This window comes from Scyliorhinus torazame, chromosome 10 (assembly GCF_047496885.1).
Source record: "Scyliorhinus torazame isolate Kashiwa2021f chromosome 10, sScyTor2.1, whole genome shotgun sequence".
NCBI classification, from domain to species: Eukaryota; Metazoa; Chordata; class Chondrichthyes; order Carcharhiniformes; family Scyliorhinidae; genus Scyliorhinus; species Scyliorhinus torazame.
Window position 1 is genome coordinate 172722403 of NC_092716.1, and position 17449 is coordinate 172739851.

Sequence of the window (17449 nt, forward strand, 5' to 3'; positions counted from 1 at the left end):
AGGTAGATCTGCTGAAATTTCCTTATTTATTGATGTAACACAGGTATATATTTTGCGAGGGTTACAGTTGGCTTAGATTCCAAACGATGAAGATGTGTGCAGTTAAACATTAACACCAGTAGACTTAGATTCCCCATTCCCAATCCCTGAAGCTGAAATCCTGGCCAGGGTTTGCCATATGCCTTGATTCCTCCCAGTTCTGGCTGGCCGCTGGTATTTCCTGCCACAGCCTCGCAGACAGCTGTATAGCTTTGAGATGCTAATGTTTGTAGCCAGCTTGTGTTCTGACTCTCCTCCGATGAAGCTATCTTCGTAGTTGATTTTTTAAAAATCCCCTTCCATTCGTGCTCGCGAGAGAGGGAGGAGATGACATTGCTGTGCCAGCAATAGAAACTGAAGCGAGAAGCGGGGTAGGGAAAAGGAGCCTCAAGAAAGGTGGTTCTTTCTCCTTTTTGCAGCCTCCCTGGGAACTGGGAGGCGAGGATCTCCCAGTCAACGTCCCCAGCAGCAGCGAAAGCGAGGGTCCGTCCATCAAGCGCCCTGTGAGCCGGCAACATGCTTCTAGATCCACGCCTGAAATGTGTCTTTGGGAACTTTTCAGCGTCGGGGAGTCAGTGTGAGAGAACTGGGATTTAAAGCCGAGCTGGGCGGCCGGCTGAGGCTTGCCTTCCCGCGTTGTTCGGTGAGATGCCATCCATGTTGCAGGAGGTAAGCGCCTCATAAACCTTTCTCTCGTTCTGGAGATTCCTGATCGGTTGACCACTAGCCCTCAACATCTTTCACGAAGTTTTTTTTTCCCGCAGGAGCGAGCGATCCAAGGGGATATTCATTCCCTCGGATTGAATAAAAACAAATGATGTGGAGAAAAATAATGTTCTGGGAGCTGTTGTTTAGGTTCAGAGTAATGAGATTTTTTTTTTGATGAGTTGCACTCATTTAGGTGCGAGGGAAGGTGAGCTTGAGGAATGATCAAAACAGGGTTTTTATAAAAAAAAGTGTACCTTCACACTTTATTTCCCCTTTGGGGAATGGGGGTGGGGGAGGATTCCCGAGATGATTGATTGTCAGACCGCTGAACTGCTCTATTAATCCTCCTTCCGGGGCTCATAACTGCTGGCGTTGGACTTGAATCCAGCGCTTCTCTTCCAGAGGCAGGAACTGTGCTCCAAACCCTCCATTAGTGCAATGTAATGTGAATGAAGAACACCAGAATAGAGGGAGGAGAGATTGCATACAGTGTGTTACAGACAGAGAGAGCAATCACAAACACAGCTATTCATTCACGACCAGTATGTTTGCAGCCCTCCTCCATTTATCTTGTGCCAAGCCAGTGTTCGTGCCTACTCGCTGTAAGCCTCCAAATACTAATGAGCAGAGACTGGGGCACAGTCTCTCTGTGACAATTAGATTCACACGCCAGGAGTAATGTTTTGGCAGGAATTGACTTCTGCCGTGTAGATCTAGCTTTTGTAAAGTAGCCGGATTGCTGGCATTTGTTCAAAATGTTAGGAGTTCAGAGCAGATGTGTGGGGTGCTTGTGCACTGTCAGGTATGGCATGGCTTCGCCCCCCATGACCCCACCCGCCCAGATCAGGGGCATCAAAGATTCTTTCACTGAGAAGTGACAATACTATTGCACATGTGAAGTTGGGCTGTTCTTGTGCAACTGTAGTAACAAGTCATCGATGGCATTGCAAAACAACTGCAATCACAATCCAATAGATTTGCAGGGCGAGTTTTTGGGTTTTATTCTAACTAATGCTTCTCTTAACGACACTGGGTGAAATACTACACCTTGATCGGGTGTGCAAAATTAGCAATAGGGGTAGTGCAAAATGGCCAGTACTATAAAATTGGGGATAGTGATTCACTGGTGCAAAATGGGCAGTAGTGAATCAGCTGTGCAGTTTGCGCTCTGATAGATATCCGAACGTTAGACAATAAGCTGCCAGTATGTTAAGGCTCATTTTGCCTTGCTCACCAAGATACATTTCACTCTCACTGAGGCACAATAGAGTGCAAGTCGCAAAAATTGAAAATATTGCAGAAAGAGGCCATTCAGGCCATTGTGTCCATACTGGCCAGTGAGAAACTATCCAGTTAAATCCTGCATAATGATCACCACAGAGGTCCTCTCCCACTGACACTCCTTCCACTTGCCCAGTATGATTCCCTAAAGCTAAATCCAGATGTTCTCCCAACCCCTTCTTAGGTTTGCTATAAACTGGCTGAAAAACGTTCCCCTGAATGCAAATTGACAGAACTGTGCTCTCTGTACCTATAACACCCATCACCCCATTGTGTCCCAGTTAGGATAATTGAAATTCCCCACTCTTACTGCCTTATTGTTTGTGCATTTTTCACAAATCTGCCTACATATTTGCTCTTTTATAGCCCTTGGACTGTTTGTGGTTTTCAGGTCACCTCCCAGCAGTGCAACTGCCCCTCTCTATATTCCTTAGTTCAACCCACATGGACTCACTTGATGACCCCTCCTGGGTATCATCCTTTCTCACAGCTATGATTGTTTGCCTAATCAATATTGTCACCCTATTTTTCTTATGCCCCTCTCTATCTTACCTGAATTTCTTGCAGCAAAGAACTTTAAGCTGTGCATGAGTTTCAGGGGCCTTTGAGTACCAAAGTATATTTTTCCAGCAAAAAGTCCAGTATGACTTGTTTTACCACAGGGACCAAAAATCACAATTTTCCTCTTGTAACACCCATATTTCACCTTGCATTGTACTTTCAACCATAAATTATGGTTCTTGTGCCAGTGCTATGTCTAACATCCTCCACCCAGGTTTTGAGGCTGGCATTGTTCTTATGTTATGGTTCAGTTCCCCATTAGCAAGTTATTTATCCGCTTGATTTAATGTGGGTGCATGCAGCAATATTCCATTAAAGAATGAATGGATCAGGAAACAACAGGATTTGATTGATTTCAAAACGTAACCATTAGAGGCTGCAACAAAATAAACAATTTGGTGATGTATTTATTTATAACTGGGCTAGTAATGCAAAGGATTTGACAAATAATTTAGGAAATGGGAGTTCTAACTCCACCACTCTGAATTTGAAATTGATTAAATATAGGAAGAAAGTAAGTGCCATGATCAGATTGTTCATTCAAGGCCAGGACTTTATGGCCCTTCTTGCCCAGTGGGACATTACGGTGATTTAGATGGCCCACCACATCCACTTTGGGGGACATGCCATAGCAGGGTGGGGTGAAGGGTGAGGGGAACCTCCACAAACTCAGTTTCTGCACAAGGGTTTAATTTTATTAGTTTGTTCTTTCTCTCACCTGAAACCAGTAGGAGTGATGCTCAGATGGGAATGGGAACTGGGGCAGTAGTTGGTCGGGGCTGTTATGGGCCAAGGTTTAGAGAACCCCAAAGTATACCATGGATTCACCTGACCAACAACTTTTAATAGATTGTGGTATGGGGAGCACACTGCCCACTCTACAGGTGTGGTACAGCAGAAATGGAAAAGTATTTTTTTAAACAAAACAATGTTTAGTCTATGAACTCAAGTTAACCTTTTTAAAACATACAGTGAACATCTTAGCAACCATTAATTCAAATACAACCCCAAAGACTACAACACTAAGTAATCCTTTAAGCTTTCCTTTTAACATCCATAAGACTTAAAATCTTAATCTTTAACAGAAACACATCAGGTTAAAGTCACTACTGAGAGCAGTTATTAGTTTTAAATCACTAAAGGATCAATTTACAGTCTTTGTATTACAGCCCTTTTGGCTGTGACTGCAGCTATCCAGCTCTAAAAACGAAACTAAAACACACCCTGCAGCAAACAGCCTACAATGAAAGTAAAAAGCTGACAGACAGCCCAGCTCCACCCACACTCTGACATCACTGATAAACACCCATTTCTTAAAGATACATTTCTTAAACACCCATTTCCTAAAGGTACTCTCACATCACAGGGCCATAGCAAGGTAAGTTGAGCAATAACTGGGGAATGTGAACAGGCTGACTGCAACCAGAAGAGATTGAGGAGAAAACCGAGGGTAGAAGAGACAAGTTTGACAAAGAGGAGCACTCCAAGATCCTTTCAGAACTGTAAACAGCAGCTACTTAGCTGGGCTTCTTATGGCCTTTCTTTGGAAAGCTACTGGCCTGTACATCATTTGCAATTTTTAATCTCAAACTTGGAGGTCTGAATTATTTATTTAAAAATAAACTTAGAGTATCCAATTCATTTTTTCCAATTAAGGGGCAATTTAGCGTGGCCAATCCATCTACCTTGCACATCTTTGGGTTGTGGGGGCGAAACCCACGCAAACACGGGGAGAATGTGCAAACTCCACACGGACAGTGACCCAGAGTCGGGATCGAACCTGGGATCTCGGCGCGTGAGGAAGCAGTGCTGACCACTGCACCACCGTACTGCCATTGGAGGTCTGAATTGTATCCTCCGATCCCTACATTCCAATAGCTAACATTCCAATATATGTTGAGCATTCAACCTTCCACAACCCTCAGAAAATTGGTGTTCAAATTGACATGGTGTAAACCTACTGTCGATTTAATGACCTGCTGTTACTGGATGGGCGAGGACTACGCTGTCTATCTCAGTGGTGCGTAACCTGCCTCCCGGGAGCCAGATGAGACATTTTGTTGACCATTGCCCAGGTGCAGGATTACCACATTCCGTTGACTTCCGTCTGCGTTTTGTTTCCTCCCGATATGACTGAAGTGATACGCATATAAAGCAAGAGCAAGTGAAGTAAGGTGCATACTGATTGCGTACCACATTGACTATGAGAGCAATGCGCCAACTCTGCTTGCAAATTGTTAATATTTCTCTTGTTACCATTTGAAGTTGATGGCAGTTTTATGAATATATAAATGATTAAGCATTTTCTATAACTCGTTATGAAATGTTTGTCTTGTATTTAGTCTTATTCATGGGGCCATGGTTAATGAACAAGTCTTTCAATCTTGTGGCCCAATGAGATGAAGGAGAGCCACTCATGCAGCCCACTCACTCATATAGGTTGCCCATCACTGGTTCAGTTGTCCACCAATGCACTAATCATTCATGATGTGGAGATGCCGGCGTTGGACTGGGGTGAGCACAGTAAGAAGTCTTACACCAGGTTAAAGTCCAACAGGTATGTTTCGATGTCACTAGCTTTCGGAGCACTGCACCTTCCTCAGGTGAATCTCATGAGGAGGGAGCAGCGCTCGGAAAGTTAGTGACATCGAAACAAACCTGTTGGACTTTAACCTGGTGTTGTAAGACTTCTTACTAATCATTCATGCCACCTTTCCTCTCATTTTGGAAAAGTAATCCCTGCTAAGTGTTTCCTAAAGCTGTCTTCAAGTCACATACCTGAGGAGATGGAATGACTACATTGCTATCTGATGTAATCTGATTTCAGTTTAACTTTCTACTTGCAGCGGTGGGAAGGACTTCCCATTAATGTTTATCTCCAATAGACTTTTCGGAAATAAGTCCTGCAAGGTGTTACACGGCCTTATCTGGTGTTATGACCACCTATGGGGACAGAACTTGTTCTGCATCCGATTCCCCTCCTACACCTCCGAGTATGAGCTACTCGGGTGACTAGTGGGTGGAGATTCCTCACAATTGGAGGAACTTCCCTTCAGGATGTAAACCTGCCCTGTGAGCAGGTTGGGGAAAGTGATCCTGCGGGGAGTGGAGAGAGTGCTTGTTGTATTTAGTGTGGGAATAAAGAGAGTTGTATCCTGTCAGCCTGACCTCTTGTGGAGTCCTTGCCTTCATCCACAACAACTGGATCATTGAGAAATCAGAAACGGTTGCCTGAGGCCATTTCTTGCACCTCACACCTACATCCACCATTTAGTCTTCTCCCTTCTTGAAGATGCAGACTCTTTATTGAGTCCAGTGGCCTGATTGATCATTGTCCTCAAATAATTTTCCAAACTGCGCATGAGCCCAGGAAGATAAAAAAGCAGTTTAGAAAACAAGCTACATGCAACTGGCCAAAGCTTCTGAAAGCCTGAGGCAGTCTGGAAAAAATATGTCAACTCGAGCAAAGTCTCAATTACGAGCCAAGACTTGTGAAAACAAGTGGTTACCGGGGATTATAATTTTAGTTCTGGGTTTATCTAATATTCCCTTATTTATTTAGGGATTAAAGGGACATAAGGACAAAAAAGTCTACAGATGAAATACAAATATCAGAAGCACAAAGTTTAGGCGGTTTTAAAACAAAACAATGTTTATTCTCAAGTTAACTCAAGTTAACCTTTTTAAAACATACAGTGAACATCTTAGCAACCATTAATTCAAATACAACCCCCAAAGAATACAACACTAAGTAATCCTTTAAGCTTTCCTTTAACATCCATAAGACTTAAAAACATAACCTTTAACAGAAACACATCAGGTTAAAGTCACTACTGACAGCAGTTATTAGCCTCTGCACCAACTCCAAACTGTTCATGTTTACGCTTTATTTGCTGCAGTTCCAATATCTCTGAATCTGTAGTGAGCATTGCTATTGTTTTTGCTTTCATTGAAAAAAGAACAACTTTGTGGTGGGACTTAACTAAATGGGAACAAAGTCCCATAGTGAGTACGTTTTAGCTGCGTGTGTCCCGGCACTCTCTGCACCGAGAAACACTATAAATGCTATAAAACGGCACCGGGGTTAGATAGGGAGCCTCAGTGGGGAATGCGCGACCGAGGCCACACACAGCCCCGTTTTCTGCATTGAGGAGCACTGTTCGCCGGAATCCTCAATGAGTGAGAGATTGGATGACGCCCTAATCTCTGGAACCCCAGAAGCAATCCATGACCCCGGCCCAACACACTGCTGGAAGGTCCCCGGGCCCCCTCCGCAACACCTGAACAGGGTACCACCAGGCCCGATTGCCACCGTGCAAAAAAAGCCAACCTGACAGTGCCCTTGTCAGTGCCACCCGGGCACCATGGCAATGCCAGGCTGGCACTCAGGTGGCACTGCCAGGTTGACAGTGCCAGGGTGCTTGGCTGTCACCAGCAGTGCCTAGGTACCACCCTGTCCAAACGGCATGCACCTGGGGCCTCCGATTCCCTGGGAGATCCACGGTAACACAGTGGTTAGCACAATTGCTTCATACCACCAGAGACCCAGGTTTGATTTCCGGCTTGGTCACTGTCTGTGCGGAGTCTGCACGTTATGCCAGTGTCTGCGTGGGTTTCCTCCGGGTGCTCAGATTTCCTCCCACAAGTCCTGAAAGACATGCTTGCTCGGTGAATTGGACATTCTAAATACTTCCTCAGTGTACCCGAACAGGCGTCGGAGTGTGGTGACTGGGGGATTTTCACAGTAGCTTCATTGCAGTGTTAATATAAGCCTACTTGTGACACTAATAAAGATTATTATTATACAAGTGCCAATCCGTCTGGTCCCCGTTTGTGGAGACCAGTACTGAATGACGTTTACCCGAGGACTCCCAAGACAAAGGGGATAGATCCCAACGCCTCGGGGAAACTGCACATTAAAGTGTGAATCGGTGGCTCGCTTTAATATGCAGATTTGCCTAAAAGTGGACTCAATGGACAGGATTTACATCGCAATGTCTCGCGAGATTGCGTTAGATCTCGCAAGGCGTTGCGAGCCAGGTCGATCCCAGGCGTGGGGTCTCCGGCTTCTATCGCTATGCTGCGCCATGGCGAGCTGCGTTTTGGGCGCAGCATGACCATTCAATTCGGGCCATTATATCCATTTTGTGAAAGGGAATTGCGCCAGAAGTTCCTGGCAATTTGACTTGAATAAGCTGGGGCACATACAGTCATCGGCTGAGGAAAGTGGAGAACTCGCACCATACATTTTTCCTTTATTTGAGAATGAACAGGAAATTCCAGTCTGACTTTTGGAACTGAAAATATAATTAATTTCCAAATGATAGACGACTGAAAGTTAACCTCCACCTGCCATTTAGGATTGGATTTTTAAAATTTATATTTTAAAACTTCTTTCTGGCAGTAACTTTGGATAATCTATTAGTGAGAAATAGTTTTAGTTTTTTAAAATGGCGAATTGAAACTATGGGATTTGAACCTTGTTTTCGTGGTTATGACTGGGTTGAAGGGAGCAGACGTAATGTTGTACACATGCCTTTCAAAATGTGCCCCACCCCTAAGTATGTCTGCGAACCTGCAAATTTTGAAGGGATTCCAACTCCCTGTTAAAGTAGGAAAACTCTCCTCTCTCTGACTTAAACTGACACATTCTCTTCTCATTTAAAACTGGTAAACTCTCTTCCTCTTCCCTCTGTTAAAGCTAGCACTTGTCTTTTTTGCTTTACCTCGAAGCACCACTCCTGTCTTTTCCCCTCTTCCCCATCTCCTCAAAACCGGTGGCTTCTTCATTCTTCCTCCCGAAAGCACTGATCCCATCATCTACCTTTTCTCCACTCCCACACCACCACTTTCGGATCTTCCCCCTTGTGGTCTGCCTTTGCTTCATATCCCACTCTACATTTCCCTCCTATCTTCTCTGTATCATGGACAATAGTAGTTAACACAATGTATATCAGATTGTCTTAATCACTGGAGCCATCAGCAAGCAGCATTCATCTTACTAATGCAAGCATCTTGCTTTGCTTCAAGGGGCAGCTGTTTGCTGCCATCCATGACAGATTGAGCACAATAGAGATGTGCACGGTTCCAATGACAGCATCCCTCGATGCAAATACAGCATCTTTAAAATTGTATGTGGCGAGCCAACCCAGATTGTCTGAAATTGATCATCAAATTGCTTCAACTGATTAAGTCCATTTTGGGTACAGGATCAGGTCACTGTCCCTGTAATAACTCCCCAGGCAACGCTGTAAAATGTACTGACCAGTGAAGTTATTAGGTATTACAGCATTCATACATGAGATTGGAGCGTCTGTGACAGTGGGAGGGTGGAGCGTCAGTGTTTCAGTGACAGTGGGAGGGTGGAGCGTCAGTGTGTCAGTGACAGTGGGAGGGTGGAGCGTCTGTGTCAATGACAGTGGGAGGGTGGAGCATCTGTGTGTCAGTGACAGTGGGAGGGTGGAGCGTCTGTGTTTCAGTGATAGTGGGAGGGTGGAGCGTCTGTGTGTGAGTGACAGTGGGAGGGTGGAGCGCCTGTGTGTGAGTGACAGTGGGAGGCTGGAGCGTCTGTGTGTGAGTGACAGTGGGAGGGTGGAGCGTCTGTGTGTGAGTGACAGTGGGAGGGTGGAGCGTCTGTGAGTGACAGTGGGAGGGTGGAGCGTCTGTGTGTGAGTGGCAGTGGGAGGGTGGAGCGTCTGTGTGTCAGTGACAGTGGGAGGGTGGAGGGTCTGTGTGTGAGTGACAGTGAGAGGGTGGAGCGTCTGTGTGAGTGACAGTGGGAGGGTGGAGCGTCTGTGTGTCAGTGACAGTGGGTGGGTGGAGCGTCTGTGTGTCAGTGACAGTGGGAGGGTGGAGCGTCTGTGTGTGAGTGACAGTGAGAGGGTGGAGCGTCTGTGTGAGTGTCAGTGGGAGGGTGGAGCGTCTGTGTGTCAGTGACAGTGGGAGGGTGGAGCGTCTGTGTGTGAGTGACAGTGGGAGGGTGGAGCATCTGTGTGTGAGTGACAGTGAGAGGGTGGAGTATCTGTGTGAGTGACAGTGGGAGGGTGGAGCGTCTGTGTGTGAGTGACAGTAGGTGGGTGGAGCGTCTGTGTGTGAGTGACAGTGGGAGGGGGAGCGTCTGTGTGTGAGTGACAGTGGGAGGGTGGAGCGTCTGTGTGTGAGTGACAGTGGGAGGGTGGAGCGTCTGTGTGTGAGTGACAGTGGGAGGGTGGAGTGTCTGTGTGTGAGTGACAGTGGGAGGGTGGAGCGTCTGTGTGTCAGTGACAGTGGGAGGGTGGAGCGGCTGTGTGTCAGTGACAGTGGGAGGGTGGAGCGTCTGTGTGTGAGTAACAGTGGGAGGGTGGAGCGTCTGTGTGTGAGTGACAGTGAGAGGGTGGAGCGTCAGTGTTTCAGTGACAGTGGGAGGGTGGAGCGTCTGTGTGTGAGTGAGAGTGGGAGGGTGGAGCGTCTGTGTGTCAGTGACAGTGGGAGGATGGAGCGTCTGTGTCAGTGACAGTGGGAGGATGGAGCGTCTGTGTCAGTGACAGTGGGAAGGTGAAGCGTCTGTGTCAATGACAGTGGGAGGGTGGAGCGTCTGTCAATGACAGTGGGAGGGTGGAGCGTCTGTGAGTGACTGTGGGAGGGTGGAGCGTCTGTGTGTCAGTGACAGTGAGAGGGTGGAGCGTCTGTGTCAGTGACAGTGGGAGGGTGGAGCGTCTGTGTGTCAGTGACAGTGAGAGGGTGGAGCGTCTGTGTGTGAGTGACAGTGAGAGGATGGAGCATCTGTGTGTGAGTGTCAGTGAGAGGGTGGAGCGTCTGTGTGTTGGTGACAGTGGGAGGGTGGAGCGTCTGTGTGTGAGTGACAGTGGGAGGGTGGAGTGCCTGTGTGTGAGTGACAGTGGGAGGCTGGAGCGTCTGTGTGTGAGTGACAGTGGGAGGGTGGAGCGTCTGTGTGTGAGTGACAGTGGGAGGGTGGAGCGTCTGTGAGTGACAGTGGGAGAGTGGAGCGTCTGTGTGTGAGTGGCAGTGGGAGGGTGGAGCGTCTGTGTGTCAGTGACAGTGGGAGGGTGGAGGGTCTGTGTGTGAGTGACAGTGAGAGGGTGGAGCGTCTGTGTGAGTGACAGTGGGAGGGTGGAGCGTCTGTGTGTCAGTGACAGTGGGTGGGTGGAGCGTCTGTGTGTCAGTGACAGTGGGAGGGTGGAGCGTCTGTGTGTGAGTGACAGTGAGAGGGTGGAGCGTCTGTGTGAGTGTCAGTGGGAGGGTGGAGCGTCTGTGTGTCAGTGACAGTGGGAGGGTGGAGCGTCTGTGTGTCAGTGACAGTGAGAGGGTGGAGCGTCTGTGTGAGTGTCAGTGGGAGGGTGGAGCGTCTGTGTGTGAGTGACAGTGGGAGGGTGGAGCATCTGTGTGTGAGTGACAGTGAGAGGGTGAAGTATATGTGTGAGTGACAGTGGGAGGGTGGAGCGTCTGTGTGTGAGTGACAGTAGGTGGGTGGAGCGTCTGTGTGTGAGTGACAGTGGGAGGGGGAGCGTCTGTGTGTGAGTGACAGTGGGAGGGTGGAGCGTCTGTGTGTGAGTGACAGTGGGAGGCTGGAGCGTCTGTGTGTGAGTGACAGTGGGAGGGTGGAGCGTCTGTGTGTGAGTGACAGTGGGAGGGTGGAACGTCTGTGTGTCAGTGACAGTGGGAGGGTGGAGCGGCTGTGTGTCAGTGACAGTGGGAGGGTGGAGCGTCTGTGTGTGAGTAACAGTGGGAGGGTGGAGCGTCTGTGTGTGAGTGACAGTGAGAGGGTGGAGCGTCAGTGTTTCAGTGACAGTGGGAGGGTGGAGCGTCTGTGTGTGAGTGAGAGTGGGAGGGTGGAGCGTCTGTGTGTCAGTGACAGTGGGAGGATGGAGCGGGTGTGTCAGTGACAGTGGGAGGATGGAGCGTCTGTGTCAGTGACAGTGGGAAGGTGAAGCGTCTGTGTCAATGACAGTGGGAGGGTGGAGCGTCTGTCAATGACAGTGGGAGGGTGGAGCGTCTGTGAGTGACTGTGGGAGGGTGGAGCGTCTGTGTGTCAGTGACAGTGAGAGGGTGGAGCGTCTGTGTCAGTGACAGTGGGAGGGTGGAGCGTCTGTGTGTCAGTGACAGTGAGAGGGTGGAGCGTCTGTGTGTGAGTGACAGTGAGAGGATGGAGCATCTGTGTGTGAGTGTCAGTGAGAGGGTGGAGCGTCTGTGTGTTGGTGACAGTGGGAGGGTGGAGCGTCTGTGTGTGAGTGACTGTGAGAGGGTGGAGCGCCTGTGTGTGAGTGACAGTGAGAGGGTGGAGCGTCTGTGTGTCAGTTACAGTGGGAGTGTGGAGCGTCTGTGTGTGAGTGACAGTGAGAGGGTGGAGCGTCTGTGTGTGAGTGACAGTGAGAGGGGAGAGCGTCTGTGTCAGTGAGAAGGTGGAGCGTCAGTGATAGTGGGAGGGTGGAGCATCTGTGTGTCAGTGACAGTGGGAGGGTGGAGCATCTGTGTGTGAGTGACAGTGGGAGGGTGGAGCGCCTGTGTGTGAGTGACAGTGAGAGGGTGGAGCGTCTGGGTGTGAGTGACAGTGGGAGGCTGGAGCGTCTGTCTGTGAGTGACAGTGGGAGGGTGGAGCGTCTGTGTGTGAGTGACAGTGGGAGGGTGGAGCGTCTGTGAGTGACAGTGGGAGGGTAGAGCGTCTGTGTGTCAGTGACAGTGGGAGGGTGGAGCGTCTGTGTGTCAGTGACAGTGGGAGGGTGGAGCGTCTGTGTGTGAGTGACAGTGAGAGGGTGGAGCGTCTGTGAGTGACAGTGGGAGGGTGGAGCATCTGTGTGTCAGTGACAGTGGGAGGGTGGAGCGTCTGTGTGTGAGTGACAGTGGGAGGGTGGAGCGTCTGTGTGTCAATGACGGTGAGAGGGTGGAGCGTCTGTGTGTCAGTGACTGGGAGTTTGGAGCGTCTGTGTCAGTGACAGTGGGAGAGTGGAGCGTCTATGTGTGAGTGACAGTGGGAGTGTGGAGCATCTGTGTCAGTGACAGTGGGAGGGTGGAGCGTCCGTGTGTGAGTGACTGTGAGAGGGTGGAGCGTCTGTGTGTGAGTGACAGTGAGAGGGTGGAGCGTCTGTGTGTCAGTCACAGTGGGAGTGTGGAGCGTCTGTGTGTGAGTGACAGTGAGAGGGTGGAGCGTCTGTGTGTGAGTGACAGTGAGAGGGTAGAGCGTCTGTGTCAGTGAGAAGGTGGAGCGTCAGTGATAGTGGGAGGGTGGAGCATCTGTGTGTGAGTGACAGTGGTAGGGTGGAGCGCCTGTGTGTGAGTGACAGTGAGAGGGTGGAGCGCCTGTGTGTGAGTGACAGTGAGAGGGTGGAGCGTCTGGGTGTGAGTGACAGTGGGAGGCTGGAGCGTCTGTGTGTGAGTGACAGTGGGAGGGTGGAGCGTCTGTGTGTGAGTGACAGTGGGAGGGTGGAGCGTCTGTGAGTGACAGTAGGAGGGTAGAGCATCTGTGTGTCAGTGACAGTGGGAGGGTGGAGCGTCTGTGTGTCAGTGACAGTGAGAGGGTGGAGCGTCTGTGTGTGAGTGACAGTGGGAGGGTGGAGCGTCTGTGTGTCAGTGACAGTGGGAGGGTGGAGCGTCTGTGTGTCAGTGACAGTGGGAGGGTGGAGCGGCTGTGAGGGTGTCAGTGGGAGGGTGGAGCGTCTGTGTGTCAGTGACAGTGGGAGGGTGGAGCGTCTGTGTGTCAGTGACAGTGGGAGGGTGGAGCATCTGTGTGTGAGTGACAGTGAGAGGGTGGAGTATCTGTGTGAGTGACAGTGGGAGGGTGGAGCGTCTGTGTGTGAGTGACAGTGGGAGGGTGGAGCGTCTGTGTGTGAGTGACAGTGGGAGGGTGGAGCGTCTGTGTGTGAGTGACAGTGGGAGGGTGGAGCTTCTGTGTGTCAGTGACAGTGGGAGGGTGGAGCGTCTGTGTGTGAGTGACAGTGGGAGGGTGGAGCGTCTGTGTGTCAGTGACAGTGAGAGGGTGGAGCGTCTGTGTGTGAGTGACAGTGAGAGGATGGAGCATCTGTGTGTGAGTGTCAGTGAGAGGGTAGAGCGTCTGTGTGTCAGTGACAGTGAGAGGGTGGAGCGTCTGTGTGTCAGTGACGGTGAGAGGGTGGAGCGTCTGTGTGTGATTGTCAGTGAGAGGGTGGAGCGTCTGTGTGTCGGTGACAGTGGGAGGGTGGAGCATCTGTGTGTGAGTGACAGTGGGAGGGTGGAGCGTCTGTGTGTGAGTGACAGTGAGAGGGTGGAGCATCTGTGTGTCAGTGACAGTGGGAGGGTGGAGCGTCTGTGTTAATGACAGTGGGAGGATGGAGCGTCTGTGTCAGTGACAGTGGGACGGTGAAGCGTCTGTGTCAATGACAGTGGGAGGGTGGAGCGTCTGTCAATGACAGTGGGAGGGTGGAGCGTCTGTGAGTGACTGTGGGATGGTGGAGCGTCTGTGTGTCAGTGACAGTGAGAGGGTGGAGCGTCTGTGTGAGTGACAGTGGGAGGGTGGAGCGTCTGTGTGTGAGTGACAGTAAGAGGGTGGAGCGTCGGTGAGTGACAGTGGGAGGGTGGAGCGTCTGTGTGTCAGTGACAGTGAGAAGGTGGAGCGTCTGTGTGTCGGTGACAGTGAGAGGGTGGAGCTTCTGTGTGTGAGTGACAGTGAGAGGATGGAGCATCTGTGTGTGAGTGTCAGTGAGAGGGTGGAGCGTCAGTGTGTTGGTGACAGTGGGAGGGTGGAGCGTCTGTGTGTGAGTGACAGTGAGAGGATGGAGCATCTGTGTGTTGGTGACAGTGGGAGGGTGGAGCGTCTGTGTGTCGGTGACAGTGAGAGGGTGGAGCTTCTGTGTGTGAGTGACAGTGGGAGGGTGGAGCGTCTGTGTGTGAGTGACAGTGAGAGGGTGGAGCGTCTGTGTGTTGGTGACAGTGGGAGGGTGGAGCGTCTGTGTGTCGGTGACAGTGAGAGGGTGGAGCTTCTGTGTGTGAGTGACAGTGAGAGGATGGAGCATCTGTGTGTGAGTGTCAGTGAGAGGGTGGAGCGTCAGTGTGTTGGTGACAGTGGGAGGGTGGAGCGTCTGTGTCAATGACAGTGGGAGGGTGGAGCGTCTGTCAATGACAGTGGGAGGGTGGAGTGTCTGTGTGTGAGTGACAGCGGGCGGGTGGAGCGTCTGTGAGTGACAGTGGGAGGGTGGAGCGTCTGTGTGTGAGTGACAGTGAGAGGGTGGAGCGTCTGTGTGTCAGTGACAGTGGGAGGGTGGAGCGTCTGTGTGTCGGTGACAGTTGGAGGATGGAGCGTCTGTGTGTGAGTGACAGTGGGAGGGTGGAGCGTCTGTGTCAATGACAGTGGGAGGGTGGAGCGTCTGTCAATGACAGTGGGAGGGTGGAGCGTCTGTGTGTGAGTGACAGTGAGAGGGTGGAGCGTCTGTGTGTTGGTGACAGTGGGAGGGTGGAGCGTCTGTGTGTCGGTGACAGTGAGAGGGTGGAGCTTCTGTGTGTGAGTGACAGTGAGAGGATGGAGCATCTGTGTGTGAGTGTCAGTGAGAGGGTGGAGCGTCTGTGTGTTGGTGACAGTGGGAGGGTGGAGCGTCTGTGTCAATGACAGTGGGAGGGTGGAGCGTCTGTCAATGACAGTGGGAGGGTGGAGTGTCTGTGTGTGAGTGACAGCGGGCGGGTGGAGCGTCTGTGAGTGACAGTGGGAGGGTGGAGCGTCTGTGTGTGAGTGACAGTGAGAGGGTGGAGCGTCTGTGTGTCAGTGACAGTGGGAGGGTGGAGCGTCTGTGTGTCGGTGACAGTTGGAGGATGGAGCGTCTGTGTGTGAGTGACAGTGGGAGGGTGGAGCGTCTGTCTGTCAATGACGGTGAGAGGGTGGAGCGTCTGTGTGTCAGTGACTGGGAGTTTGGAGCATCTGTGTCAGTGACAGTGGGAGAGTGGAGCGTCTATGTGTGAGTGACAGTGGGAGTGTGGAGCATCTGTGTCAGTGACAGTGGGAGGGTGGAGCGTCTGTGTGTCAGTGACAGTGGGAGGGTGGAGCGTCTGTGTGTGAGTGACAGTGAGAGGGTGGAGCGTCTGTGAGTGACAGTGGGAGGGTGGAGCATCTGTGTGTCAGTGACAGTGGGAGGGTGGAGCGTCTGTGTGTGAGTGACAGTGGGAGGGTGGAGCGTCTGTGTGTCAATGACGGTGAGAGGGTGGAGCGTCTGTGTGTCAGTGACTGGGAGTTTGGAGCGTCTGTGTCGGTGAAAGTGGGAGAGTGGAGCGTCTATGTGTGAGTGACAGTGGGAGTGTGGAGCATCTGTGTCAGTGACAGTGGGAGGGTGGAGCGTCCGTGTGTGAGTGACAGTGGGAGGGTGGAGCGTCTGTGTGTGAGTGACAGTGAGAGGGTGGAGCGTCTGTGTGTCAGTTACAGTGGGAGTGTGGAGCGTCTGTGTGTGAGTGACAGTGAGAGGGTGGAGCGTCTGTGTGTGAGTGACAGTGAGAGGGTAGAGCGTCTGTGTCAGTGAGAAGGTGGAGCGTCAGTGATAGTGGGAGGGTGGAGCATCTGTGTGTCAGTGACAGTGGGAGGGTGGAGCGCCTGTGTGTGAGTGACAGTGAGAGGGTGGAGCGTCTGGGTGTGAGTGACAGTGGGAGGCTGGAGCGTCTGTGTGTGAGTGACAGTGGGAGGGTAGAGCATCTGTGTGTCAGTGACAGTGGGAGGGTGGAGCGTCTGTGTGTCAGTGACAGTGAGAGGGTGGAGCGTCTGTGTGTGAGTGACAGTGGGAGGGTGGAGCGTCTGTGTGTCAGTGACAGTGGGAGGGTGGAGCGTCTGTGTGTCAGTGACAGTGAGAGGGTGGAGCGTCTGTGCGAGTGTCAGTGGGAGGGTGGAGCGTCTGTGTGTCAGTGACAGTGGGAGGGTGGAGCGTCTGTGTGTCAGTGACAGTGGGAGGGTGGAGCATCTGTGTGTGAGTGACAGTGAGAGGGTGGAGTATCTGTGTGAGTGACAGTGGGAGGGTGGAGCGTCTGTGTGTGAGTGACAGTAGGTGGGTGGAGCGTCTGTGTGTGAGTGACAGTGGGAGGGGGAGCGTCTGTGTGTGAGTGACAGTGGGAGGGTGGAGCGTCTGTGTGTGAGTGACAGTGGGAGGGTGGAGCGTCTGTGTGTGAGTGACAGTGGGAGGGTGGAGCGTCTGTGTGTAAGTGACAGTGGGAGGGTGGAGCGTCTGTGTGTCAGTGACAGTGGGAGGGTGGAGCATCTGTGTGTCAGTGACAGTGGGAGGGTGGAGCGTCTGTGTGTGAGTGACAGTGGGAGGGTGGAGCGTCTGTGTGTCAATGACGGTGAGAGGGTGGAGCGTCTGTGTGTCAGTGACTGGGAGTTTGGAGCGTCTGTGTCGGTGAAAGTGGGAGAGTGGAGCGTCTATGTGTGAGTGACAGTGGGAGTGTGGAGCATCTGTGTGTGAGTGACAGTGAGAGGGTGGAGCGTCTGTGTGTGAGTGACAGTGAGAGGGTAGAGCGTCTGTGTCAGTGAGAAGGTGGAGCGTCAGTGATAGTGGGAGGGTGGAGCATCTGTGTGTCAGTGACAGTGGGAGGGTGGAGCATCTGTGTGTGAGTGACAGTGGTAGGGTGGAGCGCCTGTGTGTGAGTGACAGTGAGAGGGTGGAGCGTCTGGGTGTGAGTGACAGTGGGAGGCTGGAGCGTCTGTGTGTGAGTGACAGTGGGAGGGTGGAGCGTCTGTGTGTGAGTGACAGTGGGAGGGTGGAGCGTCTGTGAGTGACAGTGGGAGGGTAGAGCATCTGTGTGTCAGTGACAGTGGGAGGGTGGAGCGTCTGTGTGTCAGTGACAGTGGGAGGGTGGAGCGTCTGTGTGTCAGTGACAGTGGGAGGGTGGAGCGTCTGTGTGTCAGTGACAGTGAGAGGGTGGA

At 51.4% G+C, this 17449-nt stretch overlaps 1 protein-coding gene across 1 annotated transcript in view; it reads left to right on the top strand.

Annotated features, from left to right (window-relative positions):
• Nucleotides 1–212: 212 nt before the first annotated feature.
• Nucleotides 213–17449, top strand: part of LOC140431041 (oxysterol-binding protein-related protein 8-like) — a 224053-nt gene continuing 206816 nt past the window's right edge. The window contains exon 1 of the mRNA XM_072518948.1: nucleotides 213–708. Within this exon, the coding sequence (XP_072375049.1) occupies nucleotides 688–708 (21 nt within the window). The 5' untranslated portion in view covers nucleotides 213–687. The remainder of the gene's footprint in view (nucleotides 709–17449) is intronic.